Here is a 27,031-nt window from a genome sequence, read left to right on the forward strand (position 1 = left end):
AGGACATCTTCTGTGCACTCTTATCAAAGTTATGTTCCTGTGCAAGGCCACTTCAGAAGACTATTATTTGAACCCAGAAGCACAATCAGCCCTATATCTAGCAAAGGATATACATAAAGTACTTTTGTTACCCATTTTAAAATTGGGCTGACTAAATTACCAAATAACCGAAGACAAATTCATTAAAGCTAGGAGGAAAATTCATTCTGAGTGTTGAGCAATTAACCCTTGAAATAAATTAAAGTGGGAAGACCCCTTAGATCATGACAAGGCACAGTTCTGAGATGCAAAATCCATCTGACCTGACACACCTCCCCCAGCAGATGTCACACAGGGTTGTCAGAAAGATAAAGTTCTTCAAACTATCATTCCAGTGTTGGCAGTTAGTTGCTTAACAATTCAGGGCAGAATCTATGTGCATACCACAGTGCTCATGGCCATTATGATAAAACACTGATAACAGAACATGAGAAATGATCTAGCAGAAATCTAAATTTTTAAGGTCTAAAACATGTTTAAAAAAAAAAATCCAAGCTAATGGAACTACCTGTGGGTACAGTGAAGGATTACGCTGCAATTTCATAATAATCTTCTACAGCATCTCCTCAAATTCTGAGTACATTAGAAGTTAAATACACACAAGCATTATTTCCAGAAGAGCACTGTTTAATACAATATTTTTAAGCCTGATGATTGAGCTACAAAGTATCTTGCTTTACATTACCTTGACTGTTTTGTCCATAGAAGCTGAGAGAAGCATGTGACTTTGTTCCCGTACAGGACACCACTGGATTTCATTAACGGGGCCGCTGTGTTTAGACATGTAAAATATTAAGCTTTTGGGAACTTCAGTTACTTTATATTTAGATCCCAAATATGGCTTAATTAATTCAGAGATCTTTCTCAAAGTATGCTCTCCTGATACATTTAACTTAACATCACAATCTGAGCTACCTCTCTGGTCAGATTCTTCTTTTTCAGGCTTATTGGAATTTTCTTGACGCAATCGTTTCGGGATATATGGTCTAATTCCTTTTATGGCAGTAGTGCTGTCTTTATGTGTTCTCTTCTGGGAAATGCCACTTCCAGAATTTGCTGAAGAACTTGAAGCCTGTTCATAGTTTTTGTAAGGCACAGACAATGCAGCATGGCCAGAGTACACCCTCTGACAATAGGGAGGTGCCAAGTCAATGTTGTTATCCCGTGCATGATGCTCAGGGGGATCTTCACAAACCCTGCTCCAGCCAGATCTGCCAGAGCCCCCAGCAGGGTGCATTTCATATGCAGATTTTGTACTACCAGGTGCAAAGCGCTGAACACAACTCACAGAAGAACTCAGCTGGTTTGTTTGTCTGCTAGAAGCATCGGGGGCTTCAGTCTTTCCAGTTTCTGTCTCAGAGTCTGAATCTTCATAAGCAACCAAACTCATTATGGCTAGACACAGCAGACTCCAGAAATCCCAGTGCTGCAGTCCTCCAAAATTATGATCTAAAATAAAGAATTGATTATTCAGAGCACAGTTAATTACAGAGTCTACAGTCTGAGTAACTTAGGGATATAAATATGCCTTGCTTAAAAAAAAAAAAAATCAAAACTCTCATTTCTGTTTATCAATGGCATTTATTCCTCTATTATAACATACTGTACATTCCATTAAACAACATGATTTGCCTCCAAGCCCTTTGCATACATTTTTAATGCATTGCAGAGGTGTATTTGCATGCCACAAAACAATGACAATGAGGATGAAAAGGAAAACAACCTTGCAATATAAATACAGCAAATCACTTTGCCTTACTTCCAGCACTACTTCTACACACACACAGAGAAGAAATTAATTAATTATGTAGTGGTTTTGTATTGTAAGAATACAAATACGACTCTTTTGGAGTCAGTCTAACAATATCTATTTCTTAACAGTACAGATGACTTGAAAGAAGTGTGTTGGGGTTCAACTGGCAGTTAAAATGTAAAGATATTTTTGACCCTTTCAGCAGCCTTACAGGATGAGGAAATTTTTCAACTATATCCACAGAGCATGTTCCACACAGCCTTTAGTTTTACAGATCAGATATGCCAGAAGCTACACTGAATTCAGTGTGCATTACTTAGAGAAAAAAAATGTGAACATAGATGCCTCAACTGTGGAGTAAGTTTTTTTCAACGAGTCCAGGAGAAAGAAATCTCATGTCAAGACTGCATATGGAACACGCAGAATAATTCATAAAAATTCCACCAAGATTTTTCCAACTATGTGTATGGAGTATGTGGAGTATAGAGTCAACTACATTCAAACAACTGATGTATCTGCAAAGTAGTATTTCAACCTCTGCTGTTTATAGGCAAGAAGTACTGGTAAGATTGATCAAATGTGACATTTTATTACTGCTTTGTTTCCTTGCCAAGCTGTTAGCACTCATTAATCTGAAGAGATTTAACCCACAACACTTTCAGACAGGCTGCTGGAATTCTTGTTTCCGGTCAGCTGCCCTCAAAAGCATCTTGATGACAACAGGGAATGCAGCATGAAAGTCAGTATCTTCATAAGCATTTGCAGAATTGACACCACAAATGTAGGGACACCACAAACATAGGTCCTACAAATACTTCTGCAGGAGTAGGACTCTGGAACTTGTAAAGATTATTCATTTAATTAGATCTATTTGAATTAAAACAACTGTGTTTCACATAACCTACAGAAGTGTTATATGACTCCATATTCTGTTATCAAGTTTCTAAGCACAGATCCAGAAGATTGGTATTTATTAACATACATACATTCATCATCACAGATCCTTCCCAAGATAAGTGATCAAGACATATAACTGGAACGAGGTGACCAGCATTCAGTGCATAAAAGCAACAAGATCTCCCTCTAGAGGACATTTTGTCATTATCTGAAGTTTAAGACAGCTATAAGTGACAGCAAAGAAGAGCAAGGAAAAAATCTTTTTTAATAATACAGCTTAATTTATTGCAGCAATATTTCATTTAAACAGTATCAAGGGAAAAAAAAAAAAAAAAAAAGAGTAGCGTTTCATGAAAACTTAACTAACAAATCAATTCAAAACCAGTAAATTGAAGTTCCTAGCAGAAAACTGAAACATCATATCAAATACAAAGGACCTTTGAAGGGCTTCACTTCAATAATTTTATCAAGTGGTTACTGTTTGCATTGCAGTGCTAAACACATTTCCCAGCCGAATGCATCATGTCCAAAGAACAAATACAGTAGGAAGCTGACCTCTGGCTAAAAGCTATAGATACACAAGTGGATTGGGTTAGGACTTAGAAAATTACTTAACCTTGTTTTAACACACACACACAAAAAAACCAAACCAAAACAAAACAAAACAAAAAAAAACACAAAACAAAACAAAAAAACCCGACCACCACCACAAAAAACCAAAAACACCACAACCACAAAGCTGAGATTCGGAAGTGTGAGATAGCGCCTTGCAAACACAAAGTTAAAAATGTTTCCCATGAGATATTGGAAAGAAACTGACCCATTACATTTGGTCAGCATAAATCCATCCCACCACACACACCACCCATAAATGTCAGTACTTTTGTAAAAACAAAGCATCTCTCTCATCTAAAGACTTCCCACCAACTTTTGTTCTTAAAGAAACACCACCCAGAGACACTGTCCTAACTAAAGAAAAATGGGGGGCCAGGGGGGAACCACAATGTACTTGACTGGAAACATCCTGTAACTGGACTGTGAGTTTATTAACGGCGTGATGTGCAAGGTATCGAGCTAAAAGAGACGTTCATAGAATTTTGGTTTTCCTCGGCTTCCAAAAGACTGACGATTCATCTGAACGCATCGAAGAGGAGTGTTCAGGTGGAGGAGCACGGTGCCCGCGGTGCGGTAAGGAACGGAGAACCGCGAGCCGCTCGGACGGCGGGCACAGCCGCCTCTCTCGGACGGCGGGCACAGCCGCCTCTCTCGGACGGCGGGCACAGCCGCCTCTCTCGGACGGCGGGCACAGCCGCCTCTCTCGGACGGCGGGCACAGCCGCCTCTCTCGGACGGCGGGCACAGCCGCCTCTCTCGGACGGCGGGCACAGCCGCCTCTCTCGGACGGCGGGCACAGCCGCCTCTCTCGGACGGCGGGCACAGCCGCCTCTCTCGGACGGCGGGCACAGCCGCCTCTCCGGGCCGCTTAGGCACAGCCGCCTCTCCCGGCCGCTCGCACGGCGGGCACAGCCGCCTCCCCGGGCCGCTCGCACGGCGGGCACAGCCGCCTCCCCGGGCAGCTCGCACGGCGGGCACAGCCGCCTCCCCGGGCCGCTCGCACGGCGGGCACAGCCGCCTCCCCGGGCCGCTCGCACGGCGGGCACAGCCGCCTCTCCCGGCCGCTCGCACGGCGGGCACAGCCGCCTCCACGGGCCGCTCGGACGGCGGGCACAGCCGCCTCTCCCGGCCGCTCGCACGGCGGGCACAGCCGCCTCCCCGGGCCGCTCGCACGGCGGGCACAGCCGCCTCCCCGGGGCGCTTCCTCGCTCCTAACGCCCCACAGCCCCGAGGGGGAAGAACAAGCTACTGGAGAGGGTTTGTGGAAGCCACGAAGATGATGAGGGGTCTGGAGCATCTCTCTTATGAGAGACTGTGGGAGACGCCCTTAGTCTGGAGAAGACTGAGGGGATCGCATCAATTCATACTAATATCTCAAAGGCGGGTGCCCAGAGGATGGTGCCAGGCTCTTTTCGGTGGTGCCCAGCGACAGGACGAGGAGCAATGGCCATAAACTAAAACACAGTAAGTTCCACCTCAACGCGAGGAAGCGCTTCTTTTCATGGAGAGTGGCCGAGCACTGGGACAGGCTGCTTAGGGGAGGCGCGGGGTCTCCCTGTCCGGAGACGTTCAGAACCCACCCGGATGCATTACTGCTCCGGGTGACCCTGCCTGGGCAGAGGGTTGGCCTGGATAATCTCCAGCCCGAACGATTCTGCAAACACCCGACTCTCTCCAGTCCCCACGGTGCAGCCCCACCCGGGGAAGCGGGTCCCGGGAGGGCCGCGGCAACTGAGGCCGGCTCCTTTCCCTCTCCCGCAGAGCCGTTGCCTCTCCCCAGAGGCCCGGGCGCCGAGACCACCCGTGGTGCCGGAACAGCGGCCCCCGGCACCGTTCCGGTTCCCGTTCCCGTTCCCATCCCCGCGGTACCTGCGCTCCCGGCAGCGCGCCCGGAACTCACATGCCGGCCGCCGCCGCGCCGCTCCTAAAAACGCGCCGGGTGAAAACAAGGCACTGCACCCAAACAGTTCCGCATGTCGCAGCCCCCGTGCCGGGAAGGGCAGGGGTCAGACCGGGGCTCCTTGAGCGGGAAGAAGCTTCTCTTCCGCCGCTGCGAGCGGAATGGAGAGCGCTCCCCTGGGCTGGTGACTGGAGCAGGAGGGAGTGTGAAGCAATGGTTCCGGGGGGTTGTGTTTCCCAGCCGGGAGCCGCGCTGCCCGTGCCGGCTGGGGTGATGCAATGGTGGTGACAGAGGAGCGTCGGGTGAGGAGCGGCGGCGTGGGCCGGGACAGGCACGGGCACGGGCACCGTGATGGGCGCTTGCAGAGAGACCCCGGTGGGCGGAGAGGGGCTGACTGGTGGTCACTGCCGCCCCTGTGACCGGTGCGAGGCACCGGGGGTAGAGGGTCTCTGCCGGGCATGTTTTCTACTTTCCCTTGAGATGCGCTTGAGGGCTTTTCCTGCATTCCCTGCGGGGCTACCCTCGCCAGAGGGTCCGGTGAAGATGCCCTGTTCCCTGGGAAGGGCAGGGCAGGGCAGGGTGGGGTGTCTAGGTCACTGGAAGGTGCATCCCACCGCGGGGATGGCAGAGCTGGCGAGTGGCTTTGCCGTGCCCGGGCAGGGCGTGGCAGGGAGTGCTGCAGGATGCCAAGCTGAGGGAACATTGGCATGTGGGGTGATTTTGTGCACAACCATTCCCGAACGGGAGCTTTGCTCTTATCTAGCTGCAGTATAGCGAAGATTGCTGTCGGGCTTTCTTATGGTGGCTTCTCAGACTTTGAATGGTCTTGTTATCTGTCATCTTGGGGAATCGTCTTACACTCTTTATTGTAATTTCGTGCATAAATTGCTGCTTGCCATGACCGGGAAGGTAGATCTGCTCTAAAGTGCAGCCTATGTTGAAGTGCCTCTCAAGGCCTATTTCAAGGCCATGATATCTGTGTGGATGCTACCTACTGTAATTTTTCTTTTCTTTTTTTGTTTCGATTTTTTTTTTTTTTTTTTTTTTTTTTTTTTTTTTTTTTTGCAGGAGGAAAAACAGTTTTCAGGAATGTAAGTGCTTTTAGACTTGGTCTCACATTCTTTCATTGGCTCATGAAAGCTTGCTCTGGACTGTTGTATTACTGTTGTCTCTGGAAGTCATAATGTACTTTCATGCAATGTGTGTCTTCTTAACTTAATGTGAAACCCTGTTTTTTAATTCTCAGGTCTCTAATGTACCAAGTCAGACTGCAGACAGTGAAAGTGACCATAGATCTGTGATGGTCAGCCAGCTGGAAAGGGAGGAAGATGCAGTAGTTTTCTGATATCTTTGCCAAGGATTATTTTTGAGCTTTGTCCCATAGCAATTAATTATTTTGAAATGGACACAGGAGCAGTACCCATTATAAGTTACCTGCATTTCATAGGTAGAAAAAGCACACACATCTTGGCTTTCAAGGTCACACTGGGGCCTTCTAGGTCTGGTCCTAAATATCCTAATAGTTCATTCTCCAATTCCCATGCATCATATTTTTTTCCTTTAGATCAGTTCCCCTATGGTGTGCAATCTGTCTGGGACTGTTAATATTTATAATCTCAATAAGAAAGCAAGAAAAAAAATCCTGATAAATAGTAGAATATCCAGACATTTCTTTATAATTATTCACAATTGCATTAATGAATTTCAAAAGGTAAAGGCCTGTGTTCCACAGTACTTAGTTCCTGTCTTGAATTCCACTAGCAAATAGGGACAGTACTGAGGTAAATAGAGATAACATTTAATAGTATTTTGCATTTTATAGTCACAATATCCTCATGTCTTGTTGCACCACCTAGATTACTTTTGCTACTTCTTAATGAAGCTGCACCTTTATTTGAGATTCTCTTTCCAGGTTAAATCGATAATATTCCAAGCATTTTAGGGAGCCTGGTTTGCTGCTTTCCAGTATGTGTGCCAAGTGTCAGCTGTCACTTCAGCCTTTCTGAGTGGAGGCAATCCGTCAGTAAGACTGTACTGTAAGAAATTAAGTTAAAACAAGAAGCCATAATTTGTCCTACACCAAAGAAAATTCTTATTTGTGTCTTTATTATTTTGTGAAATTTGAAGCCAGCAAATATAAATGGCATGTTTCTACAGCAAGGGTATGTTAATCTTCATAAACATTTTCTAATATGCATTTATTCTATATTTTCTCTAACTAATATCTAAACTAATATCTAAAATATTCTCTGCCCCTGAAGAAGAGGAAGGCAATATGCAAATGCAATATGCAAATAAAAAAAAGTGATTAAATTGTAGGAATGCATTAAAAATTTGTTTAGTCTGCTTCAAATTACTTTTTTTTTTTTAATCACACTGTTGGACTGCAAAAAGTCAAGTTTAAGGGGATCAAATGAGGCTAAAAACTGAAGTCGTATTATGTGATCTAAGTATGGTAACCCAAGAGTTAATAGAGCAAACAAATCACATTAACAAGTGTATGTATCCACTTCTCAGTTTTCTCAAGGTAATCAGCTGAAGCTGAAACATGGGAATAGTGCAGCTGACTGAGCCTTAACGATAGGTGTGTGTTGGTAGCCACCCACTCGCCAAATCGACCTTCAAAGTTTGCTAGGCAGGTGAGGGCTTTTTACAGTGGCAGTAGTTTAAATAAACCCTATGTAAATATAACCAAGGTTATGATTAGAGTGATTATTCTGTAGAAGGAAGGCTTTGAAATATTGCCGAACAGCTAATGCAACTATTATATGCTTCTGGAGGTTTTGTTTGTTTTAATTCTGGGAAAAGGGAGCCAAAGGAGCTTGTATCTTTACTCAGTCAGTCTGTGCTCCATACACAGCAGTGGATCAGTCATTTGCTGAGGGGTTGTCTCCAGAGAGATGAGGCTTTGCAAGTCAGTAGTTTTTTACATGGGCACAGAGCTCCCTGCTTGGTGGACGTGGGCACAGTATGACAGAGCGTGCTTAGGCAGACTGCTGCTCTTAGTCTCGACCACCTCCTTATTTTAAACTATTTCCTATTATTTTTCCTGCATAATTCTGAGAAACACAGGCAAATTCACAGCCTAGTGCTGACACAAGGATTCTTTGGAAAGCAGCATTTCTCACCAATCATCAATTTTTTTTATTTTTTTTTAACCTCTGGAGGAAAGCCATAAAGAAGATGACGAACCTTTGATCTTGTGTATCCTTCTTTGGGCTGAAGTACTCTGTTACATATACTAAGATAAAATTCTGTATTGCAGCTATGAAGGTCTCATCATCCAGAATTTGACAGGATATCAGTGCAGGAGCATTAACTAATCAGGAATCAGATAGCCTCTACCAGTTGTTCTGAGATGCTCTGAATTGTATATACATGTATTTAATTACTTTTCTTTTGCCAGGAATTTGACTTTGAAGAGGTGTTCTAGTGTTAAATACATAGACAACATGAACAGTGATGCCTAAATTTACCTGGTACTCTTGTCAGTCTCTGTTCATTTTTGTGTGAAAGTGAAGCTCATTGTATAATGTCTCCACATTTATCAATTTGATATGAATAGAATGTGGTAGGGATCAATATAGTTTTTATTTTCTTATTCTGTTCACCTAACCTTGAAGGCTTACACTAAAAAGTAAAACATACTACATTTTGCCCTACAGTTCTCTTTGTTGCTGCTGTTTTGAATCTCCAGACCAAAGAGTTGGAAGAGGATAAATTCAGTTGAGTTGTACCTAAACAGATCTTTGTGCAGTCTGGCAAAATGGCCGACAGCCCAAACTGTGATTTGAAGTCTCTGAGTCCACTTCAGCTGTTTGAAAGAGTGACTGAACAAGGAGAGAAAGTCCGAGCGCTGAAAGCGGGAAAAGCACCAAAGGTATTTGCATTTCATGTTTTCAGCCCATTCTTTTTCAGTTTAGGTATGTCTTTGAGTGCTGAGGAATTTTATTGTTTTAAGATGTATTTTGTGTTGTAATCAGAAAAACTCTTGTTAAGAAGTGTTTATGTCCGTTTTGTGAACTGTGGCATACCTGGAGTAAGGTAGTCACTGGCAAGACCAAAGTTTTTACTCTTGTAGTAAGAACAGAGTCTTGGCTTAGAAGTCTGCTTCATCCAGTTGCCATACCATGTGACAGGATCCAAGGCATTTATTTTTCAAGTAAATTTATGTCACTTGCATTCTTCGCTGGTGTGGTGGTTTCAGGTAGATTTTGGGAGAAACCCTCCCACGGGGTCCCCCTCCCCTCCCCCAACCGGTTCGGGAAAAGTCTTCCTCAGAGAGAGGTGGAAAAAACCTGTTTATTAAACAGGCAAAGCACTCCCAGCACAATACCCGATGACAAGAGCTTCGTGCCGCTTACGGAGGGATAACAAACTTAAAGAAAGTCTCCTCTTGAAGATCGTCACTGTGCTCGACCGCTCCGTCTCCGCTGGCGTTGGGAGAAAAGGAGATGTGCAGGGCTGGTCTTGGTGGGGTGGGTCCCCTGTGGAGGCCCCCGGTGCTTCCCCCAGGTCCTTAGTCCAGAGAGGTTGGAACAGTTCCAAGGAGAGGGGAAAAAAAAAAAAAAAAAGAAAGGAAAAAAAAAAAAAGGGAAAAAAAGGAAAAAAAAAAAAACCAATAAGCTTCAACTATTCTACAGCGTCTAACTACGCTAGCACTAAATGGGGAAAAAAAACAACAGAGCTTCTTTCGTCTTGCAGTGCTCCAACTCCCCCGCTTCAAGGTCACTCCAAGGAGCAGAGTTTTCCTGGGGAAAAACAAACGGCGCTTCCCTCCCCTTTGCACCCAATAGACGATTGGGGGATACACAGTCACCCTAGGACAGCTGGTTTTAGATGGTTCATCAAAATCTTTTTCTTCAGGAATTATTGTAGACATTATCAAATATGTCTTCCTGTAACTGTACTGAGAGTACCTTCTTAATCTCCCTTAAATAATTCAGTAATTTGCCATTTATTTCAGATTCCTTATTGTGTCATCACTGTTTTGGCAAGGAGAGCTCAGTTGTAATATGGGCTCTCTTAATGTATTGCTTGTGGGAGTAAGCCTTGAAAACTGGGAGCTGAATAAAGTGTTGTTCAATTTATTGCTTGCATGAGATTTTACAATAGCTTTATATTAGAGAGGTCATAACCATAACTTCTTGTTGTAGTTTTTCTTCAAGTCTGTCAATGAACTGTAATGAATAAATTATTTTAAGGTGAGCCACTAAAAGCATTGTAAAGTAAATTAGATAATAATTTATATTTTATTTGTATACCTTAGAAATTTATGGTAAAAATGCTAAGCTTGTTATGCCTCTGAAAAGCAAGCAAGCATTTTTTTCATAGGCAGAAATTGAAAAGGAAGACTGAGGTGCTTTAAATATCTTGGCAATAGTGATGATTTATATTCTAATGATTAAGAATTTGCTTTTCTTCTACACTTGACATTGATGCAGAAAACATTTAAAGTTTATTAATGATGCAATTCAGATCAAAGCATGGATGTAGGATTTTGAAAATTTGGGACATTAATGTAATTGTCTATTTTAAGTATGTTAAGGCAAACAGTTGTTTGGGTTTTTTCCTTTATTCAGGATGAAATTGATGCAGCAGTGAGGATGCTCTTATCATTAAAACTGTCATATAAAACAACAACAGGACAAGATTATCAGGCAGGCTTGCCTCCAAAAGATCTTGTATTAATAAACAATGGTACAGCTAAAGAAGAGGATGAGGATTTAGTGGATCCCTGGAATGTGCAGACATCAAGTGCTAAAGGCGTGGATTATGACAAGCTCATAGGTATAACTCTTCCTTCACTGCTACTAAGGAATTTATGTAAAGTGATCCTAATGACCACAGAAACAGCAAGGCATCATAACAAATCCAGATCAAAACATCATAGGTAACATTTAATTTATGTCTCATCTTAGCATTTCCATGTCTAAAGAATTTGCTGTAAGAGATGAAAATGTCCCAGGTGGAGATTTCCTGTGAAAGACTTAAATACTTTGCAAAGAACTTTTAAGATCAAAATCCGAGTTTTAATGTGGCTTGTTTTTTGGTATAAGGACTGTTATTAGAAATTACACTGATGAAGACCCTATGACTAAATATCTGCATCTTCAGTGGCTGGAATGCAGAAGAGCATTTTGGCCTGGCTGAAGGATTCTTCCTACCTGTTCCTCGCATCTCTTATAGATTGGAGGGGGCAGGAATAATCCAAAACTAATGCAGAAATCCATGAAGTCCAATGACTTCTTCAGAAGGCACACTTACAGGCAGCCAAGTGCTGGCTGGAATGAAGGAGTTGCAGCTTGTTCAAAAACATGCAGTGTAATGGAAGATGTTTCAGATGGGGTTGTTAGAAAGTTTGCAAACTTTTGTAGTTTAAGAAACAGAGATCTAAGTAATTTCCTTATTGGTTTTATGGTTTGCTATTTTAATAACTTGTTTCAGTCTAGCATAGAAACAAGTGAGAGAACTATTCATTAATTTCTCTATTTTTTCCTTTTTTTCGTTATTGTCCATCTTCAATTCATGTTTAGTACCTCAGTTGTACATTGCTGAGGTCTGCTTAGTAGTTTTTCCTCACAATAGAGCAAACACCCTTACATGGCAGTAATCATATTTGCTTTTGGGACAGTTGCTTGTGTCAGCATGATTTTAACACTTTGTGATGTTACTGAGAGATTTTATCAAATGTATGCACACATTGGATGAGTCTGCAGGAAGTAACAGGAGAAAGAAAAAGTTGGAAAGGGAGAACTGTGCAAAGAAAAATATAGGTCAATGTGAGGAAGGAAAAAATATATTTATTAGAATCTGAAAGTGGACAAGATCTCTCATAATCTTTTTAATTGTATAGGAGTTACAGAGAAGTGATTTGAGGGTTTTTGTCTTGGAGGGAGGGGTTCTGAGCATTTTAGAAAAGTTAGAATTGCACAATTGTGTTGGCACAATCTCGGAATCTTCCTAAAAACAACTTACTATAAATCAGTTCATGCCCTTTTTTTCCAGTAACTGTGTATGTAAGACCTTTCATCTTCCATAGAATGTGGGTTAGCCTAAAGGGTTTTTTACTTCTTTACACTACTTTCAGATGGGTGAATTTGATAAATGAGTCATTCTGCTTGTTCTAAGTGCTGTGTTGGAAATTTTTCAAAGAATTCTAGCCTAGCCACTTCAGGATGTGAAGCAATTGCTGGTTGTTATTGATAAGCTTCCTTCTTTTCCTTCCCTTTTTGAAAGTAACAATAAAAGGTATTGTCCAAGATCTTGTTACACTGGATAACTCCTACCCTAAGGGAATTTCTTGTGCCACCTATAATCTGTTTTTAGTGGTACCTGAGAAAGTTGCCACTGTGCTTATGTTTAATCAAACATAGAGGAACTGAAATCAGAGTTTGAATTGAAAAAGGTCTCCTTCTCAAGTGGTTGTCCTAGATGTGCACTTAAGTGTATGGTAGCACAGCAAAACAGCCTGAAGATATTCTGGGAAGAAGGGTTCTGTCAGCTAAGTACTAGATATGAACATCCCTAGAAATTTGTTTGTTTGACCATGAGCAAAGAGCAGAGGAATGAGTGAGAAAGAGCTTTTCATGCTAACCGTGCTGATAATTCAGTAAGCTGAAAATTGCAAATGATACCAAATGGTTGGAGTTGGTGAGCAGTTTTGCAGATCATCCAGTCAGCCCGTCTCCCCAGAGTGGAGGCAACTAGAGCAGGTTGCTCAGGACCTTGTCCAGTAGGATTTTTTAATCTCCAAGGTTGGAGATCCCATGACCTTGCTGGGCAACATGTTCCAGTATTTGACCATGTGCACAGTATGAAGGGGTTTTGTATGTTTAAATGGAATTTCCTCTTTCTTCTAAGTTGCACCATTTGCCTCTTGTCCTTTCACTGAGCATCACTGAAGTCTGGTGCTGTCTTTAATTTCCTCCCCACTTCCTCTTATCATATACTTATACACATTGATAAGGTCCCTCCTGAGCCTTCTCTTCCCCAAGCTCAGCAATCCCAACTCTCTCAAACTCTCCTTGTAAGGCAGGTGCTCTGAGTCCTTTATCTTCGTGGCCCTTTGCTGGATTCACTTTATTATGTCCATGTCCTTATGCTGGAGCCCAGCGCCAGTACTCCAGATGTGTCTGCTCAGTGCTTAATACAGGGCAAGGGTCACTTCCCCTGCCCTTCTAGCAGCACTGTTCCTGATTCAGGCCACAAGGCCTCAGACTATCCAACCCACAAAAGTGCCTTACCAGCTATATTCAATTCCTTGTCTGTCAGGACCTTGGGACCTGAGGTCCTTCTTCATTCCAGCCAGCTGGCACCCTGCTGTACCCATATACAGAGTTATTCCTCCCCAAATCCAGGGCTTTGTGTTCCCTTTTGAGTTTCATGAGATTCTCATCAGCCCATTTCTCCAGCCTGCTGAGGTCCCTCTCGTTAGCACCACAGCCATCTGTTGTATCAGCCACCCCTCCCAGGATTATTTCACCTGCACATTTGCTGAGGCTGGGCTCTGGGCTCCAGCTTGACTTTTGTGTTTCCTGCTCACAAACTTTTGAGCTTGGCAGTTCAGGTAGTTTTCAGTTCTGATGCCTTGAGAGGCTGACCTGGAACAGAGGCTAGACAGAGTTAAGAGAATAAAATAGGTATATATGAAAGGGCCTTAAAAGGATACACCTTGGGCAGTACAAGAGTCTGGCCAGGGCTACATCCGAGATGGTCACAAGATGAAAGACTGGTCACTCTTTTATATATTTATTTACATATTGGTCCATTTACATATTGGGGTTAATTGTCCAGTTATAGCATCCAGGTTATGAAATCCCATCCTCCTTGTTTGCTCTCTTCAGTTTGTTGTTGTTTATGCTTTCTGGGCCCAAGGCTGCAGGGGTTGTCCTTGGTTCTCAGGCTGGAAAAGGATTGTTTTGTCTACCTACCCTGTGAAGAGAACTTGCTAACACTTAATAGGAAGTTCAGAGTTACACACTAAGGCAGCATGGAATCTGAAAAATACGGACGCTAAAACTTAAGGCATCATTTCCCCTTGCTGTCCACTTGCCTAGTCTAGATTTCATCAGTTATCTCTGAGAATGAGCTGAAAGGCAGTGTCAAAAGCCTTACTAAAGCTGAGCTGAACAGCATTCACTGTTCTCACCTCAGCTGTATTCATAGTATCATAGGTCTATTAAGTTGGTCTGACAGTGATTTTCCACTCATAAATCCTTGCTGACTGCTACCAGTCACCTTCATGTCTTTAATGTTTGGGAATGATTTCCAGGATTATTTGCTTCAGCACATGCCCACAGATTGAGATGAGATGGACTGGCCTGTCCACCTCAATTCCACAATTCCTTCTTCTAGCCCTTCTTTAAGGCAGGATTGGCATTTGCTTTCTTCCAGCTTCCAGGAGTCTCTCCCAGTTGCCATGACTGTTCAGAGATCATCGAGACTGGCTGGTCACCAGAGTTTCTGTATAACAAATATCAGAGTATACATTGCTCCATGTAGTTATAACAGGGCAATGGCAAAGAGGAAAAATACGCAATGAATTTTCAGCAAATGCAAATATGCTTTTGAAAATTACAGTTCTCAGGACTTCTGCGCACTGACTTGAAAGCTGTTTTTTGGTAAAAGCTAGAACACCAGAGATGAAAAGCACACTAGGAATTTTTTTAAAGCTTGTTTAAGAGCAGAGACTGTGTCTTTGTCAGAAGCTGTTTAGAAAGTCAGATTCTTTGTGAGCAGAGAGCCTGAGATGTTCTGAACATTCAAAAGAGTAAATAGGTAGGGAAAAAATGATCTATTTTTTTGACAGGAAAGGTGATCATGGGCGAAGAAAAAGGAGTTGTGCAGCCTGTGAATGTTTAATAAAGATATTTAAATAAGATATGTAGATTTCCAGTGAAGTGTTTTATATGAAATGTTTTATGTTTTATACCCAGAGAGCTTTTCTAATCACTTTCTATGACAGTACATGAATATTTCTAGGGTAGCTAGCCCCAGTTAATCTGGGGCATTTCATGTTTTCTATTTCTGTCAGATTAGCCTCTTACCAGTTGCTGTTAATGTGCTGAATCATTTTCATGGTCATTTGATCTCTTCTTAGCATTCATTCAGATTAATTTGCCATTTTGTGATGCATTTTGCATTTTTATTAGTGCAATGTTGAATAGTTCTAATATTGAATAGAGCAGAATAGTAGCAAGCAGTAGATTCTTACATAGATTTTTTCAAACAACTTTAAATCATAGAGCATTGGCCTGATTATTAGTATCCCAGAATTACTGGGAATAGGGAAAATACTGCTATTTTTCTCTATCACAGCCTTTCCTAAACCACCAAGACACAAGTCTTACTGATTACCATGAAGAGCATTATGCATTTCCTTTTCAAGCCTCTTGAGGGAAGCAGTGTCTGTAATCATCTACATATTAAAGAAGAATTAAGTTTGCAGAAGAGTATTTGGGGTTGGTGATGTTGTTTGAGTGAAAGCAAAAGAAGATGTTGTCTGACAGCAGAAAAATTAGACTTCAAAAGAGGAGCATTCAGAGCCTCACTGGCATTTTTATGGTATAGCTCAGGCCAAGTTGGTGTTCTGAATGTATTTCTTTAGCATGTTTTTTTTTGCTTGGAATATCAGTGCTTCTGCTGTAAGGAGACTGCAGTTATAGTAATTTGTGGATGGAGAAATACTGCATGTTGTGTGTGAGCTCAGCCTCCTAGCACAGAGATAATATGGAGGTGGCTGCTGGGTCTTCAGGCAAGAATCAGGAAAATTGACTTTTTGACTTGAAGATGTCTTTTTTAATCTAGCCTGCATTGGTAATGTTCTTGGTATTCCAAGATCTGCTTGTAGCTATACTGTTCTTATTTTAATTTTTTTTTTAACATTTTATGATTATAGTTCGGTTTGGCAGCAGTAAAATTGACACAGATCTGATTAATCGAATAGAAAGAGCTATTGGGCAAAAACCTCACCACTTTCTACGTAGAGGAATCTTTTTTTCTCACAGGTGAGTTTTTCTTTTCTCAAAACTCAAAAGGTCCTGTTGAGCAGACTTCCTGTGAGAATTATTGGGAGAAGCCTGTAACTAGAAAAAGCCATATGCTTTTATACCAAGGCAAACCAACCGTGCCATTTGAAATTAGCAACTACTGCAGATTTTCCCTGGCAACACTTAAAACTCTTGATTGTGTGGGTTTCTGATATGTCCTCAGTAATCCCCAACTGAAGAAATGTGCTCAGAGTGCAGGCTCATTTTTGACTCTGTGTCAGCAGCCAGAGGCAGTGAGAGAATTCCAGGTGCCACTGGTGATTTCAGCAGGGCTCCTGTGCATCTCTTTGTGGTACAGAAAAGGCTCAGGGAATGATCGTAAGCATGAGCCTGCCTGTGACCTTCACTGCTTATTTGTTAGCACTTGGGCTGTGGCACCAGCAGGTTTCACAGAGGGGCCTGAGCATGACTGAGGGCATGACCTCCACCAGAGGTGAGCTAAGCTGTTTGGTTGAACTTGTTTGAAAAATGGTCTCTGGCTGTTTTACTAGGCCCTAGAGATTATTATCCAATTAAGTAATTTTAAAAGTTGCACAGTTTCAACATTAAATTGTCACATTTGATTTCATTTTTCTTTGAGATTTTTTTCCGATGGAGACTGAAAGAGACCACGCTTTTCTGAAATTAAAAAAATGAGTAAACAAGAATTACTTCTAGGACACTTAATTACTGTAATTTATTTATAAATACTTTTGGCTTTAAAAGCACTCAGATTTTGAATAAAGGCTTTTTACTGTGGATATTTCTTACTAAAGAGTTGTATCTTGTTTTCTCTCTTTTTTCTCTAGAGATATGGACCAAGTACTTGATGCTTATGAAAATAAGAAGCCCTTTTACCTTTATACAGGCAGAGGGCCATCATCTCAGGCGATGCATGTTGGTCATCTCATCCCATTTATGTTCACAAAGTAAGCTATTTCTACCTGTTGTATTGATCAAAGCATTTTTTTTCAAAAGAAACCTTGAACACGGCTTGTGAAACTGCCGAAATGATACATTGCGAGGAGTTCTGATTCCATGAAGTGAATATTAATGAACTTAATTCAGTCTTAACCTTTTCACTGAAATGATCACAATCCCTGCATCACCATAAAGCCCTCTTCCTTACTCCCTTAGCCGTATGGCACTCCTCAGAATTTCTGTGGTTCCTAAAAACCAGTTCCCTGCAAGACTCAGTAGCATTACTCTGTAAGGTGGTGCCTGCAGCAGCAGGACACAGAGACATTGGGCTCAGAAAGGTAAAACCTCTTTGAATTCTTTGCAACTGGTGACCTCTGACATGTGCACAGGAAACAGTGGGTCTTTTTTCCAGGTAAGTTGTCATTATCATCTGTATAAAACATTTTATCTGGTCACATAAAGATAACTGCATATGAAGAGAAGAGCAGACCTCTCCATATGCTCTTGTTTAAAGATATAAAAATATTTTAGCTGTATGATTTACATCTTCATTTTAACTTAATTTGGGATAAAACATGTCTGCTTCTATTAGGTGGCTGCAAGAAGTATTTGATGTTCCCTTGGTAATACAATTAACTGATGATGAGAAATACCTTTGGAAGGACATGACAGTTGAGAAGGCATATGAATATGCTAGAGAAAATGCAAAAGACATCATTGCATGTGGTTTTGACGTCAATAAAACCTTTATATTTTCGGATTTAGACTATTTAGGGTAAGTATAAATTTCTTTAGAGCATTGTAGTGAAAAAAAGTGTCTGTATTTTCTCTCTAACTTTGACTACCAGCAATGTTATAATAAGTGTGTCTAAATTTGAAAGCTTCAGGACAAGTTTTGTAATACTTGAAATAGAAACTTACTGTTTTTTCTGCTAACATTTTATATATATTATTGTCATTCTCCTGTATAACATATGAACAAATACTTGTGTGTACAATGTGTAAATTATGAAAAGTATATTAAACCAGCTAAAGTGTAAAAACACCTAACCACCAAGACACTTCCAGATTGATTTGCTTAAAGAATCTCTCAGATGTTGGCTTCAGCAGAAGGCATTGCAGCAATTTGTTGTGGCCATTTATTTTTAGAATACAGCATTGAGAGAATTTTAAAGAAGAATGTTTGTAGTAATTATTGGGGGAAGAATAAGTTAAACTTTCAAGGCATAAAATTCCTGTTTGTAAATGATTCTCTTATCATCTCAGTAGGCCACAGAAAGTCTGAAACTGTGAGATTTGATCCTGCAGGTTTTTTGATGTTCTCAGCTTTTGCAGTCAGGGTTTGTACATACATTCTCCTCCTCTTCTCATTCTATTTTTCTGCTTTTTTTTTCTCACAGGACAAGTGCTGGATTCTACAAAAACATTGTCAAAGTTCAGAAGCATGTCACATTTAACCAAGTGAAAGGAATCTTTGGCTTTACAGACAGTGATTGCATTGGTAGGAAATCATACTAGTTACAAGGAACAGTGCTTGCTTTCACTTTCAATTGAGCTATTTTAAGTAGTAGTTTAAAGAGACTAGTGTCTGCCACTCATGAAACAGATATAAAAAGCAGGAGGATTATGTTTCTAGGCAGATTCTGTTGTTACTGTTGTTCCTTCAGAATAGAACACACTTTATAATGAAATTTCTAGCATAACATCTTCCTTTTTGACTTTTGTAAGAGCAAAGTACAAAACACAAATGTTGAAGGCTCCAAAACAGAGAATGAGACTTTCTCTTTTATTTTCTTCTTTATTCTTTTGTTAGAGTGATTTGAGCTACAGACAGTCTTACCTCCTAGAAAATTCTGTGCCAAATTTGTAAAGAAACTTATCAGAAAAAGTTGCATTAATACACATAGGCATTTACATATATGAAAAAAGTTGAGTGGTGAATAGCCTAATTACCAAGATACTGAGTAAATCAAGTGTCCCATGTACTTCACTGCAATTGAAAGTTTCTGTCACATGGACAAGAAAAAAGATTCTATGTAAAAATGACCTTAAGTGCTGGATGTTTCTGAGCATTGTCATCATTCTTCATCCAGTAATTAGGCCAGTGGCATCTTTCAGCCTTCACTGTAACCGAGGAAGAGATTTCCACTTGTTTTAGCAGTGCTCTGATAAAAGATGGTATGGTGATTATGACTTCATCACGTGTTTGTGAAAGTCCACTGCTTGGTATCTGTTTTGATAGGATTTTGATCAGTTCCAGGTTGGCCTTACTGTGATTAAGCCCTGTATGAAAAAGGAAACCGGGCACATCTGACACATTTCATGAATACAGGGTGCATATAGCAGTGATTTAAGATGTTAGAGGGAAGCTTATGTGATGACTAGCTATTCTCTCACAAAGTGAAAAAAAAAAGGCAAAGCTTAGTCAATTCTGTTTGTGGAGAGGGTAGATAGTTCAATGATCAAGAGAGTATGCAGTGATGAACTTCTGCTGAAGTCAGTGTGGTTGGTTTTCAACTAAGTATTTGGATGATTCACTTGTGCATTTTACATATTGCAAAAAATTCTGTTTATCCCTGCTTCTGTTGATTGTTTAGCTTTTCCAAACATGTTTTTTAGGTAAGATCAGCTTTCCTGCTATCCAGGCTGCTCCATCCTTCAGTTCATCATTTCCACAGATATTCAATGGCAAAGAGAATATTCAGTGTCTTATCCCATGTGCTATTGACCAGGTAAGAAATTCACATTGCTTGATTTGGTTTTCATGGATTTGGTTTTGTATTATACCATTCAAGCTTTATGATGGTGTACCAAGACATCTGTAAAACATTCCTGCAAGCACCTTTCTGGGGTAGAAACTGAAAGACCAAAAAGATGAAGGCTTAACCCAACAATCATGTCTTCATCCAGTCTTGGATCTCTCTTGATCTCACTCTGTTCACACTGAGCTGACATCTAGGAGAGCAAAGACAGCAACATCTATGCAAAAGCACACTGACATGGGGTAGGACGAAACTTTTGGCCATCTCTGTGGTAACTTGGACAAGATAGAACGAGCTCAACGTGCAGCACAAGAGATTGCTGTTGAAACATGGGGAAAAACCCTCCTTCAGTAAGAACAACAAAGCATTGAAATAGTTTGCCAGAAAGGCTGCAGAACCTTAACAGTTCAGATTTATAGAGAGACCTGGAAGAACATCAGATATAAATGAGAGTAATAGGGTCTTGACTTTAAATAAGTAGTGTTTCTAGGAATCACATCCTGTGCGGTCTGGATCTTTAGCTGTTCTAGTCACAGGGACAGACACTGGAAGATGACATAATTACATTCATCAGCCACGGTATTACGAAGTAATATTTCACTTTGGTTATATCTCACATCATCAGTGCGACACTGCCAGCCTGATTGCTGATTTAGTTCGGATTCTCTGCTGGTTGTTAGCATACTTTGGGAGAAAGCTTTCATTTTAGGCTGCATCTATCTCCAGGCATATTAAGCATAGTTTTAGCAACTGTTTGAATTTGTGTAAAATTTTGTAAATATGCCTGTTACTTAAGGGAATCAGAGTGTACAGCACTATAGGAAAGAAAAAAAGGGCTTTTGTTTATTGGTGCTCTGAATGAACTGGATTGAAAGTAGGTTCTAGAATATTTTGTGGTTTGTTTTTTCAGTTTTTGGTTTTTTGGTACCACTTCTTATGGCATGGATGAGTCAGCATCTATCAGCTTTCAAATCACATTTTCCACTTTTATTCTTTTATTGATGGTTGTTTTAGGATCCTTATTTTAGAATGACCCGTGATGTAGCACCAAGAATTGGGCAGCCTAAACCCGCCTTACTCCACTCAGTCTTCTTCCCAGCCCTACAAGGAGCACAGACCAAAATGAGTGCTAGTGACCCAAACTCCTCCATCTTCCTCACTGATACACCCAAACAAATCAAGACAAAGGTAAGGACCTGCAAAACCTGATAGCACGAAGCTTTGCAGCAAAAAGAAGTGGTGGGCATAGAATGATAGAGTCATTTGGGTCAGGAAAGACCCTTGAGATGTTAGAGTTCAACCATAAACCTATCCCTGTCAAGTCCACCCCTAAACCATATCTATAGGTATCCTGTAAGTAGAAATAGTCTCCAGCTTCATCAGGAAGTGCTGCAGAGGTTGGCCCACAGCTCCTGCCTGACACTCCTTTGATATCAGCTGTCTGCGCTACCTTCAGAGGTCCTTCTGGTTACAATGACAACTGGTGTTTTCCTTCAACAGATGTGAATTGTTTTTTCCATGCATCTCACAGTAAAGCATCTTCAGGAATTGACTGAGTTATGCAAATTTAGCTAGACTATCAAAATGATCTTTTGCATTACCAGCTAGTCTGACAGTACAGATATTAGCTGGGATAGAGTACAAAACATGTTTGTTTTTCTGGTACCTGCAGAGCAGTGGTGTAAGAATAAGAACTGTGGAGGCTCATGCTCTTAAAATAAATATTATGTTGCCATAGTTTTGAAATCTGACAGGCTATGATGTAAACCTGTTATACAGCTCTTGACTGCCTCTCTTTGTTGGGAGCACCAAACATTTCATAGTGTTAGTTACAACACAGGTCAGACCTTTCCTGCTGCTTGAGAATCTATTGCTGCCAATTCACAAAGAAATCTGCTCACTCCAATTTACAAATAAACATTATGCTGAATTTCAGCTCAGAAGGGGTATTTTCTTCTGAGTATGTTCCCAGTTTGTTTCTAAGTTCAAAGGAGGATTTTTCTTATCTGGTGATTTAGTTTGGCAAAAGTTCTCCTGTGTTGCGGTGTTTAAAGAAAATGAAAATCAGTCCTTGGGAAGGAATTTATAGGCCTGAAACCAGACATTAAGTAACTGTCAAAACCAGAAGGAGAGATATTTATGTTGTTTCTTTTGGGTGGGCTTGGATCAATTCTCTTATGGTGAGACTCTTCTAGAGCCACCTCATAATGCTTCATTCCCTTTTGTAGGAACTGATTAAGCAGTTCTGTTTTGAAGAATTGGAATTCTTCATATGTTTGGTTTATAATAATTCCAGTTTATTTTTGCAGTTACAGAGTTGCTTAAAAAAAAAAAAACAAAAGCTGTAATTCTGTAATTTCAGAATAGAGAATACATGTTAATGGTAATATTGGTAACATTCTTTCATGTTTTTTTCCTGGCAAGTAACTTGTGATTTGCAAAGAGATCCAAGTTCATAAGTCCTAATTCTACTGTCTTTAAACTACTTGAAAAAGTAATTCTAGGTACTTGGAATATAAAAGACATAAAGAAAAATCCTGAACATGACATAACGTGTTGAGGAATGGAGGACAAGCTGAGATTTATTTCATCTTCTGAAGCCCTTCAGAAATAAGTCTTTATGGAAATAGAGCTTGAGTGAAAGACCAAATACTGTTATAGCAAATAAATAAAAAAATATGTTAGGAAAGGTGACATCTGGTCATGAGTGAAGGTTAAAAAGAGAATGCTACGCTGGACAAAAAAAATTACTGCTTATAGCATTTTCAGATTATTGGTACATTGTTAATTAATGAGGTTCAAAACTTAGAGGTAATGGAAGATAAAAAATTAGTTTATATTGGGAATGGCTAAGAGGATTCCAGATAATCCAGTGAGATGAGTGGCAGCATTTTAATAAATTGTTCTTATTGTACCTATCAGGAAATTACAGCTCAATTACTTGTTTGTTTTCCTGTAAAGTGTTATTTAGATTTTATGTCTATAGACATATTGAGGGATTCAGAAAAATGCAGGGGGAAAAAAATCAGTGTACCACTGTGGATAAGTCACTGAAACCCTCAGTCAGTGAGTAGGTGCCAGAATATGTTAAAAAATGAATTTGAGGTTAAGAAAGGAAACATTTTTGTCTTTCAACAAAAAGATGCTTTCACCTGGCATATTGTATTTAATCCCTCTCTGTTTAGGAAGAACACAAACTGTAGAGATAAAGGGCATTGAAAAAATTTCATACAGGCATTCACAATCTGTTAAGGAGGAAGGTCAGTGCAGAAGAGTATGTAAAAACTTCATTTTACAGATGCTGAGACAGCTATTCAGACTGCCCTGCAATATAAGGATAGCTGTAATGTGGCAGATGGCAATTCATTTCCTTAAAATACTCATTGGAGCCTGATTTTTGATTCTAGTTAGTTGACATGAGACTTCATCTGTAACTTGGTGGTTGGAGAGATTCAGAAAAGCACTAGACAGTCTATACAGATCGCAGGAATGTTCATAAATTGTAAATATATAACCGCTCCTAGATACCAGAACTAAAAAAAGACCTCCTTCATATGCAAATGTGTCTCTTGGCAGGTTGATTATGGTATCTCAAAAGATACAAGAGCTAAATGAAAGCTCAGCATATGGTTTAGAAGTATTTTTTCCCTCCACTTAGCAATTTATTTTCTTTAAATTTTTAGGAAGATTAGCATCCTCGGAGAGTTCTACATATGTATAAATGTTCAAAATAGGCCGGTGGCTTCTGAATTTATTGGGAATGGGATTAGCAATTACATCTGTTCAATAGTGCTGTTCATCTGCCTATAGGAAACTATGCTTAAACAGAGGGAGGCTGTCAGCAAATACTCCATTTTTAGACTGAACAGTTGGGCATTGGACTGATTTTAAGCATTCTAGACAGACTTCTGTAATCTTTAATTTTGCTTTCTCTTGTTTTCCTTTTCCCCCAAAAGAGGAGATTAGGTAATCTCTAGGATTTCTGCTGGATTTTCCATGCCTTCTTCATCTCTTTCAAAATTAATTTCTTGGTAAAGTAAATATCTTAATTTTTGTTACATGAAGTACGTTTTCTGTAAGCACAAATTCTATCCAACAGCTTCAGCAAAAGGGAGTTAATTTTGACTGAGTCTTGGGTAGATTATTTTTGATTTTCACATAATTTTTGTTCTAATGTTGCAGTCTGAGGAGCATGTGTATAGCCATTTTTCCCTGCTGAGTTCTAATGACCTCCTTTTTTCAGTCCTGGGGCTCTGCTTTAACTTGTCCCACTCATTCTCCAGCTAATCCTTAGTAAACAATTTGGAGGCTCATGACACATCTGTGTTTGCAATAGAGTAATCCCGGTTGTGGTGGGAATTACAGCGTGAGCTGGTGCTGTTGTTTCAGATTAACAAGCACGCCTTCTCGGGAGGCAGGGACACCATTGAGGAGCACAGGAAGTACGGAGGCAACTGTGACGTTGACGTGTCTTTTATGTACCTGACTTTCTTCCTGGAAGATGATGACAGGCTCGAGCAGCTGAAACAGGTGAGTAACCTAACTGCAGACAGGGTTATTCCTTCCCTGCTCGGAGGAAAAAGCTGTAGCTCAGTCCTCCTGTGAACCTTCTTCAGGAAGATAATTCTGGTGTTATTCTCATGCTCTCCATCCCTTGCAAGTTTCAGTATTGTATCTCAGTTTTTGTTTCTTTGCAGTGTTCTTTCTCACAGGCTCTTCTGTAAAACAAAAAATCCCAAGTGTTTTGACAGGTATATCCAACACTCTGTAGGACAATATCTGGCCTACCTTTCAAATGAGGTCACCTTGGGATTAGTGTTGTTTTAATTGTATAATACACTCTGCCTGTTCCTTACTGTAAGGTCCCTAAACATTCTGCAAAATTACAAAAGCTTATGTCTAAAGCTTGCTGATTTTTTTTTATTATTATTATTATCATCAGAAAAGAAATTTAATAGCTCTGAGGACCTGATTAATTGATTCCAGGGTGAAAACTGCTTTATGTATGTTGCATTTTCTTTGAGCCTGTCTGGAAGTCTTCTATCTACAGGGCTGGTAGCAAGCCATTTCCCTTCCTTTCATCACCACTGCTAGGTGGTGTGTGTTCTTTGGAAGGCAGGAGCTGCAGTAGATAAACACCCATGTCACATTCATTTATCAGCTTTCTCCTGCTGGGAGCAGCCACAAGAAAATCAAGAGCTACTGATTCTTCTCCAGCCCTCTACTCCTTCCCACACAAGAGCAGGGTTGGATAGCTACTCTTTTCTGTGCTATTGTAAATTCCTTATGGAAACCTGAAGCACATTTGACTTAAAGAGATTTTTTTCATTAATCTCTGACCACTGCAAGAGTGTCAGCCTGTCTGCTGCAGAGCACAAAGCCTGGCCCACAGCTTGCAGCTCGCTGCAGTGGTGCCTCAGAACCTGAGTAGAAAACATGAACTCGCCCACTGTAGCAGCGTCAGTGCAGCTGCTTCGCGTGTAGCACCAGAGGACACTTCCAGAGGGAGCAACCTTGGTGTTTTTATAACAAACCAACAAGCCCCAAACAGCACCACTGAAATTGCAATTCCATTTGTTCCTGTTAATGCATTTTACTTTTGCTGAGTGAACATCAGCAGCATTTACACCTTGAACAGGTGTTTCAAATGGCTTGATGACGATGGGAGGTTTATCATGTTTATTGTCATTTCAAATGTAGCTGGACTGTCCCAGCCATGGTTGCTAAATGTGGCTGAACCAATAAACTGTTGGCATGTGCTTCTAAGCTAGAACATCTAAGTACTGAGCAATGGAATTGATTACCAACTGTGAATATGACTACAGTGTGAGCATAGATTGAGTGTCTTTGCTCTAAAAAGGATCACATCTAGTCTCTTATCCAAATGCAGTAAGAGAAAAATATGAGAATTTGTACTTATTATTGAAAAGAAAAAATGGCTTAGGGTGATTGTTTATTTGAACTGGGATTCTGGAGAGGAAAATTGCAGTTTCCTGCAAGTAATTACAGGATTTCCTAGTTAAACTTGTGAATGTAGTTTATTCAGTCCTTATAACAACTTGTCACATATGAACTTTGCCAGCTGCCTTAGTCTTTTAACAGGCAACAAGCAACTCTGCAAGTTGCATTTTTAGAGTGACACCAGCTAATCTTCTAAGGAATGTACTTACTCTTCAGTCATCCAAATCTGTCTTTTAAAGAAATACTGATCACTGAGTCTCTTTGTGAATGGCACCGTGTTCAGCAACCAACACTCTCTTGACAGGCCTACACCAGTGGGGAGTTGCTCACGGGGGAGCTGAAGAAGGTACTTATTGAAACAATGCAGCCCTTGGTAGCAGCTCATCAAGAAAGAAGGAAGCAGGTCACAGATGAAATTGTGAAGCAGTTCATGACTCCAAGGAAGCTGGCTTTTGAATTTTGAAGAAATGTATATGTAACTTAGCACTTGATAATCCACAGCCAAGTAATCGTTGTCTTCTGTTGTATGTCATCACTCCCTCGTCATGTACAGCCTGTAATCAGTCCTTTATAAATAATGAGTAAATTATCATGAACAGCAGAATACAGGAAAAGTTTAAAATAGGACTTGTATCTATTTAAAATCAGAATGTGCAAGACAGAATTGATCAGTCTTGCAGAAAAGCATGTATGTCAGCCCAACATTGTATTTTAATGTATTTCATGTTGAAAATATAAATAAAATTTCCATTTGATGATAAAGGCTAACTCGGAAATTGTTTTAAATATGTTGGTAAGAGGTCATATCTCAAAGTAATAAGTACTAGCTCCATTTTCTTTTCTACTATGTACCTTGGTTTACTAGACTGTGTTTTCTTGGGCTACTGAGAGCATGCTGCACACAAAAAAGTAGTGAATGTTACAAAGTGGAATCAGTACAGAAAGAGTGGACGTCTGTGACTTGAACACTGGAGAAAGACTATCAGACCTGTCTTGCTATCTCCTTCCTCTTTGATGCTGGGCAAGCTGCAGAAACCTCACTGTGCTGCTTTTCTGGAGGTTTTTACCTGATCTGAGTGCCTCTGGAGGGAGGAGGTCAAGAAGCTGTTGGGTCCTTGATATTCTCAGGTAAAAGTTAGTATAGAAATGCCAAT

At 40.6% G+C, this 27,031-nt stretch overlaps 2 protein-coding genes across 14 annotated transcripts in view; one reads left to right on the plus strand and one right to left on the minus strand.

Annotated features, from left to right (window-relative positions):
• Positions 1-5,605, minus strand: part of WDR25 (WD repeat domain 25) — a 60,792-nt gene extending 55,187 nt beyond the window's left edge. The window contains exons 1-2 of the mRNA XM_040068390.1: positions 5,173-5,605; positions 725-1,488 (exon numbers count right to left, since the gene is read on the minus strand). Of these exons, the coding sequence (XP_039924324.1) occupies positions 725-1,429 (705 nt within the window). The 5' untranslated portion in view covers positions 1,430-1,488; positions 5,173-5,605. The remainder of the gene's footprint in view (positions 1-724; positions 1,489-5,172) is intronic.
• Positions 5,274-26,645, plus strand: WARS1 (tryptophanyl-tRNA synthetase 1). 13 transcript variants are annotated; one of them, XM_040068398.2, is made up of 13 exons: positions 5,288-5,505; positions 6,272-6,294; positions 7,103-7,365; positions 8,869-9,083; positions 10,786-10,993; positions 16,104-16,212; positions 17,043-17,162; positions 17,747-17,929; positions 18,555-18,655; positions 19,774-19,886; positions 20,931-21,104; positions 24,306-24,446; positions 26,182-26,645. In XM_040068398.2, the coding sequence occupies exons 4-13, from the start codon at positions 8,970-8,972 to the stop codon at positions 26,338-26,340; spliced, it is 1,422 nt and encodes a 473-aa protein (XP_039924332.1). In that variant the 5' UTR covers positions 5,288-5,505; positions 6,272-6,294; positions 7,103-7,365; positions 8,869-8,969; the 3' UTR covers positions 26,341-26,645. The 13 variants fall into 13 exon arrangements, with proteins under 13 accessions (XP_039924326.1, XP_039924332.1, XP_039924329.1 ...); XM_040068395.2 differs by having other exon boundaries at positions 7,116-7,365; XM_040068401.2 differs by having other exon boundaries at positions 7,116-7,365; positions 8,901-9,083.
• The last annotated feature ends 386 nt before the right edge of the window (positions 26,646-27,031 follow it).

The sequence above is a fragment of the Hirundo rustica genome, chromosome 6, assembly GCF_015227805.2.
Source record: "Hirundo rustica isolate bHirRus1 chromosome 6, bHirRus1.pri.v3, whole genome shotgun sequence".
NCBI classification, from domain to species: Eukaryota; Metazoa; Chordata; class Aves; order Passeriformes; family Hirundinidae; genus Hirundo; species Hirundo rustica.